Genomic DNA, 18793 nt, shown 5'->3' on the forward strand with positions numbered 1-18793 from the left:
TTGAGAAACTCATCTGACTGAGGAAATATCCAATGACTGATTTTTACCTGCAGCCAAGGGTGACTCAGGGTCTTGTCCACACTATAGCGTTTCCTCATTTTCACTTGCAGCAAGTTATTGATAAGATCAATGGCTGAAAAACATGTTAATGATTGGTAAAAATAGATGACAGATCCAGAAAGTATGCATAATTCATTTACAGTTTATTTCACACCTGCTATTTCACACAGTCAATGGTACATAGTGATAGCAGGCACTGGGACCTGGAAAAATCTTCTGGGGAATTCTAAGACCTTGGTCTTCATTTTATTTTGGATGCTGAAAAATGAAATTGGAAACAATTGTGGAGAAAGGAGTATGAGACTTTTGTGAGCATGGTCTGAACTTCTCTTGGTTTTGTCTTTAATACATTTTTCTAAAGTAGAAATTTTATTTAAATATGTATCATTTAACTACATCTTCCACTCATGACAGAATAAAAGTAGTATTCAAGAAAAGCCATTTACTAATTTTGATGTAAAATGTGTTTGAAGTTTTAATGCACATGAGATTTGTAGTCTTGAATTAAATGTCTAACATCTGGATACCACATTTAAAAAATATAAAGCATAATATGGGTCAGGATTCCTGATAATCTTCTTACAGCCTAAAAACCAATGGCCCACCAGGAGAAAACTTTTGTCTCTTTCACTGATAAAAAAAAAAGTGAATTTACTCCCCTACTTCTCTAGACACTAAGTCCTGAATCATCAGCATGTATGGACCTGAAAATACAGACTGACACAGGAATCCAGAAGCCACCTGGAACAAAGATCGCTTCATTCAATCAGAATGAATCAGAATCCTTCTAGTTATCAGGCAAAGAGAAATGATTTCTGTAGTCTGTTGGTAATTTAGAATTGTTTCTCTCTGATACTGGTCTGCACGAAAGGCTGTAGAATCAAACACCTAGGAATTCTTTGATTGGAGAAAGTGAATGCAATAGCACACGTTTAAATGCTGTCTATGCCTATATGTCGTGGCCTGAGCTATGCTACTTTAGGAAACACTGTACTTAGTACAATTTCAAATTCCAAACGTGTTCTCAGACAGCTTTAGAAAGTACAGCTTTCTCAGTGCACTGTGTACTGGGCATGTGCTTTAAAACATCCATTCACATGATTTACTCACTGGTGGATAAACTGCACCTTCCATTCTTGCTGCTGTGAAGTCACAGAGCAAAGTGGAGTGTGAGGGATGAAGGGAGAGCTTATGTGCTCCTGTGAGCACGCCACAGCATTAAACTTCCCTAGACACTGCAGGGAATAAATACACGCTATTAGTTCACTCATTCTGTTTTGAATTCTATAATTAGGAGGGTAGGAGTACAGTAACTCAACAAAAGGTCTGGTTTGTGCCCAAATGGGCCCCAACAGTGAACCGCACGGCCTAATGGGGAGGGCAGTACCGCCAGAGGAAAAACTAGAAGTGGCTGAAGGGAATGGACTATGTGAAGATAAAAAACTGTTCTGCTGAATGAAGCATACAATCCCAAGTCTGACTAAGCCACAGTACCCAGGTGACCTGAATAAGCACAGCAAAATAAAGACAAGTACCTCCAAGGGAAAGTGGTATAGGGTATATGGAGAGAATCAGAGGGAATACATGTGTGTCAAATTGTGTATTTGTGAATTTATAAATCTATTTTGCAGCTCTCAGCAGCAGAAAATAGAAATAATTAACTACTGAATGTTAGAACCTGAAGCTAAATGTTGGGAACCTGGTGTTTCTGAGAAAATTGGTGCACCCGTAGAGTCTAAAGCTAGAGTTCACTTGTCACTCCTTCTGGAACATCCTTGTTACTAACAGACAATCCAGGATTAACTGTAACCTCGAAAAGTCTTTCACTAAATATATATAAATATATATTTTAAAAGAAATTCTAACACATTCCTTTTCCTAACAATGTTGTGTATTGGCCATGTTTTTCTATGCATGTATCAACCATTCACTCATCAACTCATTCACCAAATCTTCCCTAAGAAGTTACTGCTGGCAATTATTTAGGGAATAAAAAATATCTAGCCCCCTGGAAACTCCCAATCTAGTTGCAAAGGCAGAACATGTACACACACAAACACACAAATACATAACAAAGTGTGCCATTTTTAATCTTTGACCTTTAATACCCTACTCAAAAAAAGTTTTATTTAGCACTTCTGAAATGTAACTAGCTAGGATCCTCGTGACTCTCTCCAGTGGTCCGATGTATTTCCATGTCAAATGTATTGCGTCATGCTAGTAACATGAACTCTTTTCTCCTACAATGTGCCCAAGGTTGTCTTTTCATAACTTACCCACACTGAACTTGTTTATGTTCCAGGTGCCATGAAAAACTTGGCTCTTCTATATGACAGCTCTTCAAGTCTTGGAGATAGTAATTCACCTTCACCTCACCTTCTACAGTCCCTTCAGCATCTGTCAGATGCCTCCATCCTCCTATGCATCCTTATTTTAATGCTTATTAGCTGTTTTTCAATGTCCCTGTTCATTATGGACCAGAACTTTCCTCATCATTAACTGTCAGCTTTATTTTTACAGGCAGACATTATTCATACAGCCTAGGACTCAGGGTTTTCCTTTTCAAACATTTTACATTCATATTCTTAGGTAGTTCTTATAATCCCATGACAGTAGTTATTATTTTGATCTCCAGTTTATATGAAAGGAAAACCTGAAACTTCAGAGGTCATCTAGCTTGGTCTAAATGGGACAGCATCTAGGTAAGGGAGCTGAGCATGCCAGGGTCTGGTTCCAAAGCACATGCTCATAACACTATGGTAATCAGCAGATCAGGCCATTGGCTTCTTATTGTTAACTGATAACAATGTCAAAACTAATTGATTTTGTCCAATTATAAACATTAAGTTCTTTTTAGTTGTGTTTTATCACACTTCTATGTATTAAAATGCATGTGTGTGTACATAAATGACTTTATATACAATTATATACATGTGACTCTAGCTCAACATTTCAGCAAAGACTATTCACAATGCGATGTGACCCCCCCCCCCCACATTGGAGGGACTACTTCTTATAGCTTTCTATCACTTCCTAACTGAGTAAGCCTTTCTGCTTTGTGTTAATCAAATTATTATGAACTTGTTTTTCAAATAAGGTTAAATAGAGGGCTTATGACTCTATCACAGATCTTACTCCCAACTGTGGTGACTAGTAATTATTCTTTGAACAGGCTGATAACAAGCAATAATGTTTCTTCCGTGGTCTCCCAGTCTCCCACCCACTGCATACCCTGTCATCTTCCCCAAAGGCTACTGTGGGAGATTTTTAAAAAATGTTTTATTATGGGCAAGACACAACAGTTCTTGGTATTATTCATTCTACTGATCTGGCAATCCTATTTAAAAAGAAAACACAAGTAGTCTGGAGTAATAGATTCTAAGTAAACCAATATTGACTAATCTTAACTTTTAGTCATTTCCTTCAAACCACTGAAATTTATTTCCCAAATGCTTGTAAACTATTCAATCATTTATTCTAGGATTTTGTAAAGGATAAATGTTAAATTTTTGTTGAATTATTTCAGAGTCCATCCTGTTCCCCACCCCACCGCCCCGCCTTTTAGAAATTCAGAAAGCTCCAGCCTGTGTTAAGTATCCTGGCATCTCTCACTTCATCTATGATTCATTCAAAACTATTCACAATGGCTCTAAGAGGACCTCTGTTAGCTTCTTCAATATGCAGCATGTCCAGTTCTGAACATTAATTGCATCTTGTAGCTGCCATTGAGTGTCCTCTTGTGACGCTTCCATTTCCCCAGGTTTAGCTCCAGCAGAGACCGCCACGTGCGATGAAGTGAGTATGAAGGACCCACACTAAAGAAGTGTGAAACCAGCAGTGCAGGAGTAAAACCTATTAAAAGTGGAGTAGCCAGAGCAGTCCCGGAAGGAGCTGACAATCAGAAAAAAAAAGTCCAAAGGGGACCTCAACTCCTGTCCCAAAACTCAAATCTAGACTCAGATTTCAGATCTAGAGGGTACGTGTTAGGGGATGCCATTGAACCTGCATCACTGGAAGGGGAAGAGGGAGACCAGGAGAAAGACTGACATAAAATCAGGCCATTCTGTGAAGTTCTCTCAAAAACAAAGCATAGGAGAAAGGGAACATGGCTTGGCAGTGGGAAATAGGAAGGAGAAGAGGGCTGCAGCAGACTGGAAAGTCAGAGAAAAAGCCTGCATGTTGACACAGCAGCACCACGGGGGGCTAGTGCCCAACGGGAAGGGAGAGGAATCTGGAGCTCCAAGATGAAAACAGGAACAAAGCAGGCAGGGCCTCGTTCAGCCTTCTCTCTGTAGTAAATACCATGCCTACTTTTTCAGAAAGTGATAAAATTATTTTTTGATTATACCTCTCCATTTAATTGTGGGAGTTAGACTTCCTGATACCATTCTGTTACTCACCCTTAAACTCAATCCCTTCCTCCCAGATTATTAATAAATTGGCTTAGGGCCAAGCTTTCTGAACACCTTGGACAGCCACACTCTGGCAATGTGGGGAGTCTTTTTTATTTTTTATTAACAAGTTTTACATAATTTTCTAGCTCAAATTTTATTTTCATTTTTAAAGGATTTCTTATCCCTCATGAGCAGTTTTGTACTTTCTAAAATGGATCCACACTATTATTTCCTATAAATTAAAAGATGTAAAGAAAGTGTGTTTTTTGAAGTCTAATGTTCCTTTTCTTCCAACAATAAATTCTGGGCTAATACAGTCACTTTCCCCTTAACTTCCTGTACAGCAATTTCTCTCATTGGCCCATCTGTTGAAACACTGAAATGTCAGGGAAGGGAGGAGAAAATTTTATCAAACGTCCACTTTTACCAGAATGGGTCTTTCAGCAGATGCTGGGACACCTGAAGTTCTGTGTGGTCTGTTTGCTAGGTGCACAAGCAGATCTGAACAAAAACAAAATTAAATGGCATGTGCAGGTGCTTCAGGGCTTTACGTTTTAATAGGAAAAGAAATGTTCCATCAGAATAATTGTATGGATTCCATTTTGTTCTGGTATCAAAACACAGACTTATCTTTGAACTTGTGGGAGCCATACTGCAGTCATTCTCTATTTCAAAGCAAATCCCACGTGTGGGGGCACAACAGAGTCTGTGTATGTGGAGGGTCCATCAGCACGGGCCATCACTGCGACAAAACTGAATGGCATCCAAAGCTTCGAGAGAATCCCACAGAAAGAATGGAACTGGGCAGATCTGAATACATAACAGGTCCCTCAGGCCACACCTCTCAGTTACCCACCATTCCCCATCTCTTACTGTTTCAGTACGTGCCTGATGGCCCTGTTCTCCACACTAGATTTTAGTTCCTTTAAAGTCATACAGATGTATTAGTTTTTACGCATGAGTTTCATAAATACTTAAAATAAAATACATCATTTAATGTATTAGAAAAGTGCTTGCTAAATAGCATTTGGTAGGTTGACTATATTAATGAGAAATTTAAATAACCATTTTCTCAGTTCTAAATTTTAATGTCCACTTCATATGCATACAATTTGTATATTTTGGCTAAAATTATTCCTGGATGGTAGGACATCACAACTTCACAAAATGTGAGAGATCAGAGCATCAGTGATCTATCAGAAAATCAGAATAATGATGAGAATATCTGCAATACAGATGGGGTTTATTTTACAGAAGAGAAATTACTGGTAAGCCTATGGGGCTGACCTGTCTGCCCAGACATAGTCCTTTTTTATTTTTATTTTTTCCATACTGTCTTCTGTCTACTCAGAAATTATTCAGGTACAAATTTGCAAAAAAAGAAACCAGGTCAGAACTATCAGTCTAGTGATGGAGCCATCACGTGTCAGTCTCTGAGGTCCTTGCCTTCTATTTTCTTTTTCTCTCTCCATTCTGCCTCACAGCCTGTCACAGTGTAGTCCTCAGTATTTCTCCCTTGGTTTGCTTCACACTGATGGTAAGTTGTGTGTTTATTTTAAAAATAATTTTGCAACCTTTCACATTCCAACTCTACCCAGAAGCTGTAAACGGGCAACACTAACTAGGATGCTCCTCTCCGGGGCTGGAACCAGAGGCTGCCGGCAGCCAACAAGGCCATTGGAAACGGTTGTCTCACTTGTTCCTGAGTCAGTTACTGCAATCCAATGAGTTCGAGGCCTTCAGAGACTCGATCTCATGCCTTTCTTTTCCTAGTTCTTTCCTCTGCACAAAGGTATCCTGTCAACAGTCACTCCTTTGCTTCACATTCAGTTTCACTGCTTTCTTGAAGACTGGCAACACAATCTTGGAAATCCTGAACTGTTTAAACACAGCAGACAGCAGCCCCCAAGCAGATGCCAAGTGGATTAAAAATTTAAAATAAAAATCAAAATATGGTTATATTATTCCAATGACGTTCAGGGTGGATGTGGATCTTTTACTTTCACTGCACATTAATATCTTTTAGAGGTTTTCTTTTAGTTATTTTTTTTAATGTTGTTACTTAAGCCAAAATTCAAGTAAAAATCCTTGGACAGGGGCCTCCAGGTACTGGTAGTTTTAGAAGTGCCCCAGGTATTTGACAATTTGTTCACCTGTGGTTGGGAACGACTGTGCTAAGCACTGTGTCTCAGACTTGTACAGGCATTTGATAATCAAGGATCTTAAACTAAAGACTCTGGCTTGCTAAGTCTGAGAGTCTGGATTTAAAGTCTCCCAGGCAGAGTCTGAGACCACATTTTGAGTAGCATGGATCTGGAGGTTTGAGAACATCGAAATAGTTAATAACCTGTTTAGCAGATGTGGAGAAAGGCATCTAATCATAGACAGAGTTATCTGTCCTCAGCCCCATCTGGCTCGGTGTTCTGAAATAAAGGCACAGAGGGTTTCATGTCAGCTATCCCTTAGAAGATGCCGACGGGAAAAACAAACAAATGGTATTACACAAGTAAGTTCCAAAGTAACTACAGTCCGAAGATTTGGGCCATACTGGTAAGATATTTGACAGAGACAAAGGAAACTGAGTCCTCTAGTTAGGTCCCACCTCCCCATCTACTGAAAAAGCTCTGAGTACAGAGCTGGACAACCTGGCCCATCAACAACAGGCATGAGAGAGGATTCAGGTTCTCAATCCACAGTAAATGCAGTGTGAATCTACTTATGGCCCCCAAAACAATTCATGCTGTGCTAAAAGAAAGCTGTTCTTTATAATGAGGGAAGCAGTGGCATCACTTTACTCTTAGGTTCACTGAATCTCCAGTCGAAGTGGTACTGAGGTTTGATTTAAAGAACATCAACAGAGAAGGAAATGTCTGAACCAGAGATAGCAGGAGGGCGAAAGAAAAACTGAAGGCCAAGAAATAAAAAAAGAGAGGCTCAGGGTGATTATGATGGCTGTTTTAAACCTTTGAAATAGGCTTTTATTTGTGAAAAGGGCTGGGCTTGTTCTACCAGTGAGCGTAAACAGACACATTTTGCTCATTGTGCAAGGCAGGGTCAAAGTAAGGAGAAACAGGGCTCCTCATGACTGTGTGTTTTCCATCACTGGATAACTCCTTGGTGGACTGGTACTGTGGAGCAGTAGAGGGGTTAGATGATATTTTTCAACAGCCTGTATTTTAAAATATTATTCTGTATTGTCATTGTATAAGAAAGCAAAGTTACAGAATATTTAAACTTTGTTGTTCCTCTACTCTGATATCACTACATCTATTCAGGTGTTGTATTTTAACTCAACTATAATACAGTTGAGTTGAAAAGCCCTGCCATAGTTAACATAACGAGAATGGTTTGTGGAACATCGATGTAACCTGGCAGCCAAGCAGAGTGGACTGGAATGTGCATGCATGAACAATGACAACTTCACTGTACTCGTCAGTGGGGGCGGTAGACACCATTGAGTGAGCATGTGCACTGTGTGGCCATCACATTCAAAATGACTGTGTAAGTACAGCAACGAATCTGTATCAAATTTTGTGTTAAGCTTAAACATTCCTCCATGGAAACTATTTGGATGATTCAGAAGGCTATAGCTATGGGCAACTGGTGATTGGCAGGTTCATCACGACAATGCACCTCCTGCTCATGTATCATGTCTTGTGCAGTTTTCTTTGTGAAACATCAAGTCACCCAGGTGACTCAGCCCTGCTACAGTCCAGATTTGGTGCCATGTGACTTCTGGTTTTTCCCAAAACTAAATCACCTTTGAAAGGGAAAAGATTTCAGACTGTCAGTGATATTCACAAAAATACAACAGACAGTTGATGGCTACTGGGAGAACTGTGAGGTCCTAAGTTGCCTACTTTGAAGAGGGCTGAGGTGTCATTGTCCTGTGTACAATGTTTCTTGTATCTTTTATTTTCTTCAATAAGTGTCTCTATTTTTCATATTACATGGCTGGATACCTTCTGGACAGACATCCTATACCAGAAATGACGTTTTTACAATTATACTTGGGAGGTATAAAAATAATTCAACTTGGGGGGCAAATAAACAGCCAATTTTTGAGCACCTATAATCACCAATGTTCTTGCTAAAACTTCCTTTGATCAGTTTCTCTCTACAAACTAGTTGTGAGAGAAAATGCCATTAGCTATATTTTATCTGCTGTCGAAATAAACAATTCCTTTCCTGGTAGGCATCTTTTCAGATATTAACTCAGTCAAACTTAAAATATTCATGTTACAAGTAGATACTATTTTAATCATTGTATGCTTTGGTTCATAATGTTAAAGAACCTTAATATTGAATAAAATGCATGCTCTTTTTAAAAAAATTAAACACAAGTAATCTCAGAATTTTAAGTAGAGATTGTTTAAAATGGTAAACCCTAGTGGAAGTTCTGACCCGCATAGTTCGCTTTGGCTTATCAATCGTGATAGAAGCTCCTGGCCCCCAGTCAAGCATTTGTAAGCAGTTCACCAACTAGTCCCCTGGCATCTCCTCCATGCTGTTACGTCTGACAGTGGTGCTAATATGCTGACAAATAAATCTATTCATTAATATTCAGCAGGCTCGCTGGATCTTCGAGCTTCATAAGCTGTTACAAACAGAGTTTAATTATTAAAATGATAATTGTCTTTCTTTTGTTTCTCATACCATTGGATTTCTGGGTCTCATCTATACAAGGCTTATTTTCAATGAGGTTATTTTTTGTTTTGAACAATATGTAGTGAAAAGGGACCTACAGCTGGTTCCTTTTCATGGTAAAGTGCTACTTCCAACTTAAGTGTTTAGTGTTCTGGAACACTGTTGAATTTTGAAAACATACCATGTGGTAATGGTGCTAGGCTTTTATTTAGCTTTGCTTTGTGTTTGTACTGGCTGTATTTTTCATCTCCAATTTCTGGGAGAAAAACACACTTGTGACCAATTTTATTTGAATTTACCACACTGAATAGCAAAAATTGCTTTTAAAATAAAATTTAGATGCTTTGATAAATTTAGTGGTATATCATTATAGACATTCACTGCCTTGAGATGCCATATATTCTGTACTGTACTTAAATGTCAACAGAGGATTGAGAGCAACTAGAAGCATAACTTACAGCTGTGCTAATCTGGGAGAGGAAGGGGCAGATACACTTCCACTGGCATGCACCATGGAGCACAAAGTGGAAAAAGTCTGTGTCACTGGCACCCTATCCGTCTGGTAATCTTGAAGTAAAGACAAACTACAGGATTAATGCAAAGACATTTCCTTTCCCCCTCATTGTATATGTGGTATGTCAAGACTTCGTGTCTGATCTTAATTCTTGATAATACCAACTAATCACATGACTATGGAGCTGAGCAGTAACATCACAGCAGGTGACTTGAGAATAGGTGCTTCTTCAGACTTCACCTGTGAACACAGAAAATGATCTATGTCTGCGGGGGTCGGGGCTCATTGTGAGACAATTTCCGAGGCTGACTCTGTGTTGATTACTGTCTGCTTGCCTTCCTAATGGAGTACAAAGGAATATCAAAACTCAAAAGAAAAAACAGTAATTTGTCTGGTGATCCTCATAGTCTATTACTAACCGTCCTTGAATTTACCACGTGTCTCTAACGGAACACATGGATTCCATTTAATGATGGAAATGCACTTTTATTCTAACAAGTGCTTTCCCATCACTGCTGGTTTGTCCTCATTCTCTTAGTGAGATGACTTACAGATTCTATCTCACTTCACCAGCTATTCAGTCCACATCACTTGGTTATCTTCTTCCTCCAAGAATAAATTCTTGGGAAAAAAAGAGTCATATACAAGAAAGAATGTTTAAGATGTGTATTGTGATTTTGAGCAACTGATGTAATGTAGAAAAAGAGACTTCATTTGACTTTCCCATTCGAAAATTCTCCTTTGTGTGGGCATAGGTAGTTTAGAGATTTGGACTGTATCTTCTTCACCTGCTCAGGCATTGTTCAAGGCCTGGTGTAATAGGAAAGGAAATATCACCCTCTTGGCTCTTCAGTGAATAATATTCCTACATAAAATATTTTATGTATTGTTTGTTTATTTATGTAAAACTTTAAACAGCTTTTATACCAGGCAGGAAAGAACTACAGTTATACAAAAGGCTGCACTCCATTTATTTCTGGAGCTGTCTTTCCCTCCATGCACTTTTGTTCATTTTTGTTAGTTTTTTTTTGAAAGTGCCATATGCACCTGGTAAAAGATCTAAATCAGTCAGTAAGGAGAGTTCAAAATGAAAAATAAAAACCTTTCACCTCATTATTAGACCTGTTCTCCAGAGATGACCTTTTAACTATTTAAAAATTGTCTTCTGTCACCTCTGTACCTGTAAATAATCAGCATCTTTTACGCACACTTCAGTAACTTGAAGCCAGTGCTACTCCATGGATCATACCGCTTGGAGATCTGCTGCCTGGTTTGTGGTAAGTACGGAAAGTGAGACTGAGTCTTTGGAAACTTTTATAGCATTTTGACATTGCTGTCACATTTTTATTATATTTTATTATACAAGGTGGGGCAACAGTAGGCTTACCTTGGTGAGTATGTAAAACACAGTTATTCATTACTGTATTATTTTCTTTTTTAAAAAAATTATTTTATTGTTGTTCAATTGCAGTTGTCTGTATCCCCCCCCACTCCAGCCAAAACCACTAATTACTGTACTATTTTCCATTAGAGAGCTGTAAAGCTACTTTTGGCCCACACTGTGTGTTGGGAAATTAAAATAAAACTGGTCCATTATGACAGATAGTTTGAAAAGAATCACCTTACTAAATAAAACATAACACTGATTTCCTTCCATTAAAGAAAATGATGACTTCATTTCTGTTTTCTCTACTGTACTTTACTGTCCTCCTCCATCCAATTAGGTTACTTTATGTTACATTAATGTAGCAGTCACCACTGTGATTTAGAACAGTGCCTAGAATACAACATGGGATATTTTGTATGTGTACACATGTAAATGGAGCATTCACTAAAAAGCATTATTCAGGACTAAGTCATGTATGACATCTTACAGGTAAACCTGTACGACTCAATCTGTTCCCCAAGGTGGAACGCCACGTGAACACTGGAATGCAGGGTTCTTGACTCTCTTCACAAATTCACTGACCTCCTCCTTCCCTGTGCTGTGCAAGTTTCATGATTTACGCTTTCGCCTAATTGTAATGAAGTTAGACATGCTTGGCCTGAATGAAGGTTATCTAAAATTTAAAATTAATAAGCAATATGTGAAGTAATTTATACATAACTATTATTACTCAATGACTGTAGGATTGTAACACATACTCCCTATAGCTTATAACCTATAGCCCTATAACACCAAATTTCTAAATCTATGCCCTCTCAAAAAGAATTTTCGTGCTTTGAAAGGATTCTCTTCTTACATTTTTCTAATTGCTCAAAATCATAACACATATGTTAGTTGCTTCTTTCTTATACAAATTTTGTATTTCCTGGAGTTCACTTATTTTGTCTTCTAAAGATGATTTTTTTATAAAGAAACTTGATCATTTACCTAAATTTGAATATTGGAAATTTAGCCTACATTTTTTTAGAGCACGGTCAGCTGTCAGGTCTTTTGGAGGTTCCTGAATTTAACTTTAATTTCTTCCTAAGGAGCATGGGCTCTCAAGCAGTGTTTTCCGGAGTCTGATCTAAGGACTTCCTAATTCTTAGTACAGGGTGGTATTTTATGGAGGTGGAGCTTGCAAATTTCCACTTTTAACTAGCTCATCTGATTAACTGTTGGCATGTCAAAGTTTAAAACTGGCTGTGATAGACCCAGAGCTAGACCAGTACAGGTTGTTTAATAGAATGAGCTGTAATCAAGGAGTTTCTTTGGCAAGATAATTAGGAATCCCCTGCTTTGCAAACATACCTGTATTCTGTTAGCTAGCTTGTCCATTCCTTACTTCTAAGTGCTACACCTTAGTACCTACTTCTCAAGTCACAGACTAAGTCTTGCTTACAATGTTCTGTTTTTTTCTTTCAACATCCATCCAGCATTCACCCTTATGATGTACCAGATGCAAGAAACGTAAAGGATAACCAGGCTTTTCTCTTGTTTTGGAATTCCTAAAAATGTAATGAAAGGGAGGACATTTTGGTACATGATCAAGTAAGGTATATTTTAAAATAGGTGCACAAGTCCTTTCATAGAACTGAGAAGGATCACAGGACGGATATGCTGAGGGCTAAGCTTAGCCTAGTACGAGAGAAAGCTAGAGGTGAGGCCAAGGCTATGTTTAATTATTTATGGGTAGTGTTGGATAAACCGCATGATGTCAAATGACCAGATAGTTACAACAATGAAATGAAGCAAGATGGAACACACAACACTGCCTGAGAATGGGCTGAAATGTCCCCAAACTTCCTCTCCATGATGGCCTGGAGTCTCCTCTTGCACATATTTGTAATCATCTGATTTATTCTGGAGTGTTTTATTGTACACATACATTCTTATTAGTTACATGCATAACTACATATAATGTATTTAGTTTCATATATAAATAACTATATGCATAACTGTGATTAAATATATGTGTTCAGTTACATAACTTTATATAATTGTAGTTTGTGTGTGTGTAACTAAATACAAATGTGCAAACAGATGTACAGATCATGTAAAGGAATTGGGAAGTAGAAAGTGTGCAATAGATTTAGCAGTTACAGTAATGCCAATCACTGTTTTGAACACTTCCCAGTGCAATTTCATTTAACGCTTAAAATAACCTGGTGAGCTAGGAATTTGTTTCACCACATTTCAGACAAGAAAACTCAGACCTAAGAGAATAAGTAACTTGAAAGAGGTACTGACGACTCAAGTAGAAGAGCTCTCAACTCAGGTCTTCCACAATGTAATCCTGTTTCCCTATATTTTAATTTTAATTTTTAAAGATTTTATTATTTATTTTTACAGAGAGGGAATGGGAGAAAGGAAGAGAGGGAGAGAAAGAACATTGATGTGTAAGAGAAACATCAATTTGTTGCCTCTTGCATGTCCCCAACTGGGAACTTGCCTGCAACCCAGGCATGCGTTCTGACCAGGGATAGAACCAGTGACCTCTCGGTTCACACAACCGATGGTCAATCCACTGAGCTACACCAGTGAGGGCTGTTTCCCTATATTTTTAGACATCACTAAAACTTGTGTGACGACTATTCTATCTCTAAAGCATGTAAAAGCATATTAAAAATTTCATATGACTAAATTTCATATGACTAAAGCATGGTTAAATCCATTAGGAAGATAATCATGAGAATGCAAAAGCAGTGAGTAATAGCATCTACCCTGGAGCTGGTACCTGGGTCGCACCCTGGGCAAGCCACTTAACCATCTCTCCCTGCACTGCCTCACCTTTAAAATGGAAACAATAATAGTATCTTCTCAAAGGTTGGGGGCAATTAAATGAGTTCATAGTTTAAAGTAGTGCTTTGTTACTTTCCTCAAAATTTCATTTTACAATCTTCATTTTACCTATAACATATGCCAAGTTACATTTTCCTCAAATTTTCTTTTCAAATCACACACACCCACATACACACACACGCAAAACAAAACAAAACACCAACTTTTATAATGTGCACTGTTAATGCTTTGGGGTTTGTTTTTAGCCTAGTACCTTTTCCCTGCAGGAACTTTCTCTCTCTAACCTGGAGGCACTCTGCACCACCCATATGGCCATCAGGCCAGACTCCTGTGCTGACAGTGTGATTGCTCCTTGGGTACTATGGGACTGAACACAGCCAGTCAGGGCCCGTGTCAGAAGCTCTACGGTACTGAGAGAATTACTCTTCCATTCTGAGATCATGCACAGTGAGTAGCATGTAAGCCTGGAGCTGATGGGGGATCACTTTGAACCACACGAGGAGTCCAAATATGAAGGAAGCCATCATAATGTAAGGCAGAACGGACAGACACTTCCTCCACCTCTCACTTGGCAAGACCCATGTGAATGATGTTCACCTTTTGGATTTCCCAGATGTGTGAGTCAAATTATCTTCTGCCTAAGTTAGTTAGAGGTAGGTTTCTATGATTTGCACAGAGTACTGATTAATTCAGTGATCAATTAAGAATGCCAGTATGTGGCCTATGATATAATCACAGCAAAAATAATTAACATCTTTAAAACATTCTCCATAGGGCCTCCATATCAAGCCATAAGAAATAAGCACCCTTTGGTGTGTGACACTGTATGGTACAAGGAATAAAAACAAATGATTTGAAGTACTGCTGTGTAACCTGAGGCAAGTGACTTAACCTTTCTGGTTTCCACTACAGACTAAAACAAGTTACTTTGAAGGGTACTGTTGCCAAGATCCCATGACATGATGACAGTTCCAGTGCTCCAACAGACAGAGCCACGCCGCATCAAGTCCATGTCCACACCAACAGAAAAAAATGCATGCTGAAGGAAATTTTTCATTCTGACACATCCATGTGTGCTACAAAGACCCTATAACTTTTTTCCTTTTGCCTTTTCATGCCAAGAAAAAAAATACAATTAAAGACATGTCTGAAGAACACTTGGGAATCATCAGTGTGCATATATTTTCTAAAATCATACAATCAATTCTTGGTTACGCACCAGAGCAATTCTTAACTTAGCGTTCCGCTGTTCTCTTCCTAAATCCAATCCCTGGCTCGCCCCACACCTGCCATTATAGATGCCTCTCACATCCTTTACCTCATTCAGTCTCGATTACCACCTCATTATGTAGGCAGCAGTCATTACCGTGCTTTACAGATGAGGAACTGAAGCCCAAGAAAGGTCAGTGATGGCTAATTAGAATAGCAGATAGGACTGTATCTCAAACTGCTTGACTGGTGATCTTTACTTTTGGCTAAGGTGCCTGCCTGAATTTTTATTTCCAAGTATCTGGATCCTTAGTGGTTCTGGTGTGGTTTAAAGGATCCAGAGATTCAAATTTTACTAGTATCAGTTGAGACCACCCTTTGCCAGACACTAGTTTGCTTGTGTATTTATTAGATCCCATGTGCTTAGTATCACTTGGTGCCAGCTGCCTGTTACAACTTCTAATCAGGAAATTATTTGTTCTCAACAAGGTAGTAGGATAGAATCTGGGCCTGTACCTACCTCACCTGGCATGACATAATTTAACCAACATTTCTTTATGTTCAAGTACAAGCACAAGTTATCTTCATACACTAGCAGTTAGGTAACTTATTTGCCATTCAGAACCTTGATTAGCAAACAGCACAACTCCTGTGCATCAAAGGCAAGAATGAACTATAGGAAAATGCTGAAAAGAGAGGCTGGTTAATTCCAAACTGACGCCTGAGTCATTTGGAAAAGTGAGGGCGCTGCCTGAACCGGTCTGCACACCACTCTGAGGGGCAGGAATTTTTAGCACTTAGATATTTTTATAGGCAAATTAAATGTGTGCTTCCTGGTCAAGAATAATGCCTCTTGAACTATATGATATAATCCCTTCTTTCCGAAATGCTGCATTTCTTCCTTTTCACTCTTTAGTGACAGGCCTAAGTTCCACCTCCCTTATTGTGTAACTAACTACTCAAGTCCACAGTGATCTTTTTCCTCTCACCTTGGGGACCCCAATTTTATACCTAGCTAACAATTCAAGGAAATAAATAACATTTTCCCAAATTCATATAATTCATCTCTCCAACAAGCTTTCAAGTTCTTTGAAAGACATTTTATGTTTTGTCCTCTCCTTGAATGCTACTTATGATGTATGGGTACCGTGTGCATTTCCTGATTTTCCAACAAGAGTGTCTTGAGCTATTGATATCTGTTTCTGGTCTCTACTTTCAATGGTAACTAAACATTCACAGTCCATAGCTATTCATCTCTGGTCCAAACAGTTTTTATCTGCATACAAGGCCAGCACATTTCCATAATACCAGAGGGCACCATCTGTTCCACCACTTAAAAAAAAATACTGCACTATTTCAAGAAAAAAAACATTTAAAGCATGAAGTTACTTTCCTAATGTTCTACTCCTGTGTAATAGGAAAATGGCCTCAGAGATGTTCCCAATTTGCACTTTGGTAAGAACATTGTTATTTTACTGGCTTTCTGGGTTGCAGGTATCCAATACAATGGTAACCATATTTAGAAAAAATGTTGCCTAACATGAGTACTGGTCACAAGGTGGTTTGATAATTCCCTCTTTTCTGCCTCCTGAAAAAAATTACACTTTTGCCTCTATTGAATTATCCTAAATATTTCATTAGTCCTTTGGCTGCATGACAGTTCTTTTGAAGATCACAGATCCCTTTAGGATACATCCATCTAGCTATGATTCATAACTAATGAAGGATGTAAAAAAGGTTGTTGCTAATAGTAATTCAAAGCCCTGATGATGGATGGCCCTTAGAATTTAACACTAACAGACATCTAAGAACTTAATTATGCTGTTTTCCGATTTCTACACAATCACATGCAGTAACAGTTATCGAATAGATGTTATCTATTAATTTATTTTCCCTTTTTAAGTGGTAAAAACCTGAGTGAACTTAGAACTAGATGTTGCCTGAAAACCAAAAAAAACAGCAGGACTAGTGGTTTACAAGTTACGTGCAGACTGGGTGTAAATTCTGGGTCCCCCCGCTCACGGACTGTGTGGCTTTGCCTGTGGTGTCACTTGTTTTGCCTCAGTGTCCTCACCTGAAATATAGGCACAATAGTGAAACCTGTCTACATTTTTTGTGAGAATTAAACTCCACAGCACTTCCGCTGATAAGCTCCTTCCTGAAGCGCAAAATGAGCCATTTTCTCTGCCCTGACTATCCCCACCAATTCTTTTAAAACTATCTCTTTTCCTTTAAGAAGGAAACATTTATTTAGAAGAATTTAAATACTGTAACAATGCCAAGGTAATCTATCCAAAAAAATCATCAGAAATGCACATAAGAAATTTTACATAAAGATGATCTAATACTGAATAAATACCACAGAAATGGCTAAAGAAAATATCATACATGCTCTAATGTCACACAAAGGAAGTCAGTATACAAAGAACCTGGCATACTAATATATGTAATATGATCATTAAAATATCATATCAATAAAGTCCCTGTGCACATAATAGATTAAAAGTATTTAATACAGAAATAGGTGTGTACTCTCAGCTATATACTAAGATTACTCTTGGGAAAGATTCAGTATTATCACTACATCAATTTATAAATATTTATATGTTCTAAGGAAATATACCAAAATAGTAACAGTTTCACCTCGTTTCATTTACCTCTTAATGTGCATTTCTCAAGTTCTCTACAATACATATACAATGTCATCAGGAGGCATTTCTGGTCCCCGTGTTCTTATTCTTCTCAATCCACCTCAATCAATTTGTTCCTTTATTCCAATGGGCAATCCACAATAAGCATTTATACACTTAATAATGAACAACTGAAATAATAATGTAACAAGGATGTAACCACTATTACTTTTGAATGAAAACTATTACCTTCATGAGAGATTTCCTTCCAGGGATTCGGTGGGTACATGAAAGCCGCGTTCTGGATCTGGTCGTGTATGTCTTCATCCTCATTAAATGGGAATGTGCCGCTTAGACTCACGTAGATGATGACCCCGACAGACCACATGTCTAGAGAGCGATTATAGCCCTTGTTCCTCAGAACCTCAGGAGCCAGGTAAGCAGGGGTACCCACCACCGACCGCCGGAAAGACTTCTCTCCAATGATCCGGGCAAAACCAAAATCACAAAGTTTAACCTGTGGATAACAATGGTTTGCAGAAATGGTAAAGTCACAAGCTGGGAGCATCTCAGCACTCATCTGCCAAAGACAATTGTGATACCTTATGTACACTGTACAGATTCCTCATGGTAGAAGTCACAGCTGTTTTCCATTTTATATACTTGAAGATAGTGGTTTATGTTACTGACACAAAAGTATGCTTTCATTCATAAAAATATCATCAAAACATTTTCCTTCCTCTCTCACCCACCAAAACCAAGAGATATATGTGAAAATATGTATACTTGGAAGTGCCATTGTATATGGCAGGAAAACATCCTGTGAATCAAGGATATGGTAGACTTAAAGGTTTATGGGACAAAGGTTTAAGGATAAGCACAAGACATGTCATGCCATCCATAATAATCTCATAATTAGCTCTTCATGGGCACCCTGAAGGTGTCCAGAGGTCAGGCAGGACAGCACCTCGGTCAGGTCACATCAGACACAAGACTGCCTGGGGAGAGATCCAGGCATTTTCCATTCTCTGAGCTGAGGAGAAGATGCCACTTTCACACTTGACCCTGAGAACAGCACTGAACTCTCATGTCTGCCCAGCACTGGAGAGCT

The 18793-nt window shown here is 38.5% G+C and overlaps 1 protein-coding gene across 2 annotated transcripts in view; it reads right to left on the reverse strand.

Moving 5' to 3' along the window:
• Nucleotides 1–18793, reverse strand: part of PRKD1 (protein kinase D1) — a 323064-nt gene that overhangs the window by 1688 nt on the left and 302583 nt on the right. For both annotated transcript variants that reach the window (XM_045841151.1, XM_045841150.1), the window contains 2 exons: nucleotides 17932–18199; nucleotides 48–133 (listed from right to left, as the gene is read on the reverse strand). In XM_045841151.1, the coding sequence (XP_045697107.1) occupies nucleotides 48–133; nucleotides 17932–18199 (354 nt within the window). The remainder of the gene's footprint in view (nucleotides 1–47; nucleotides 134–17931; nucleotides 18200–18793) is intronic.

This window comes from Phyllostomus hastatus, unplaced genomic scaffold (genome assembly GCF_019186645.2).
Source record: "Phyllostomus hastatus isolate PE091 unplaced genomic scaffold, TTU_PhHast_1.1 phas_contig_348, whole genome shotgun sequence".
Classification (NCBI taxonomy): domain Eukaryota; kingdom Metazoa; phylum Chordata; class Mammalia; order Chiroptera; family Phyllostomidae; genus Phyllostomus; species Phyllostomus hastatus.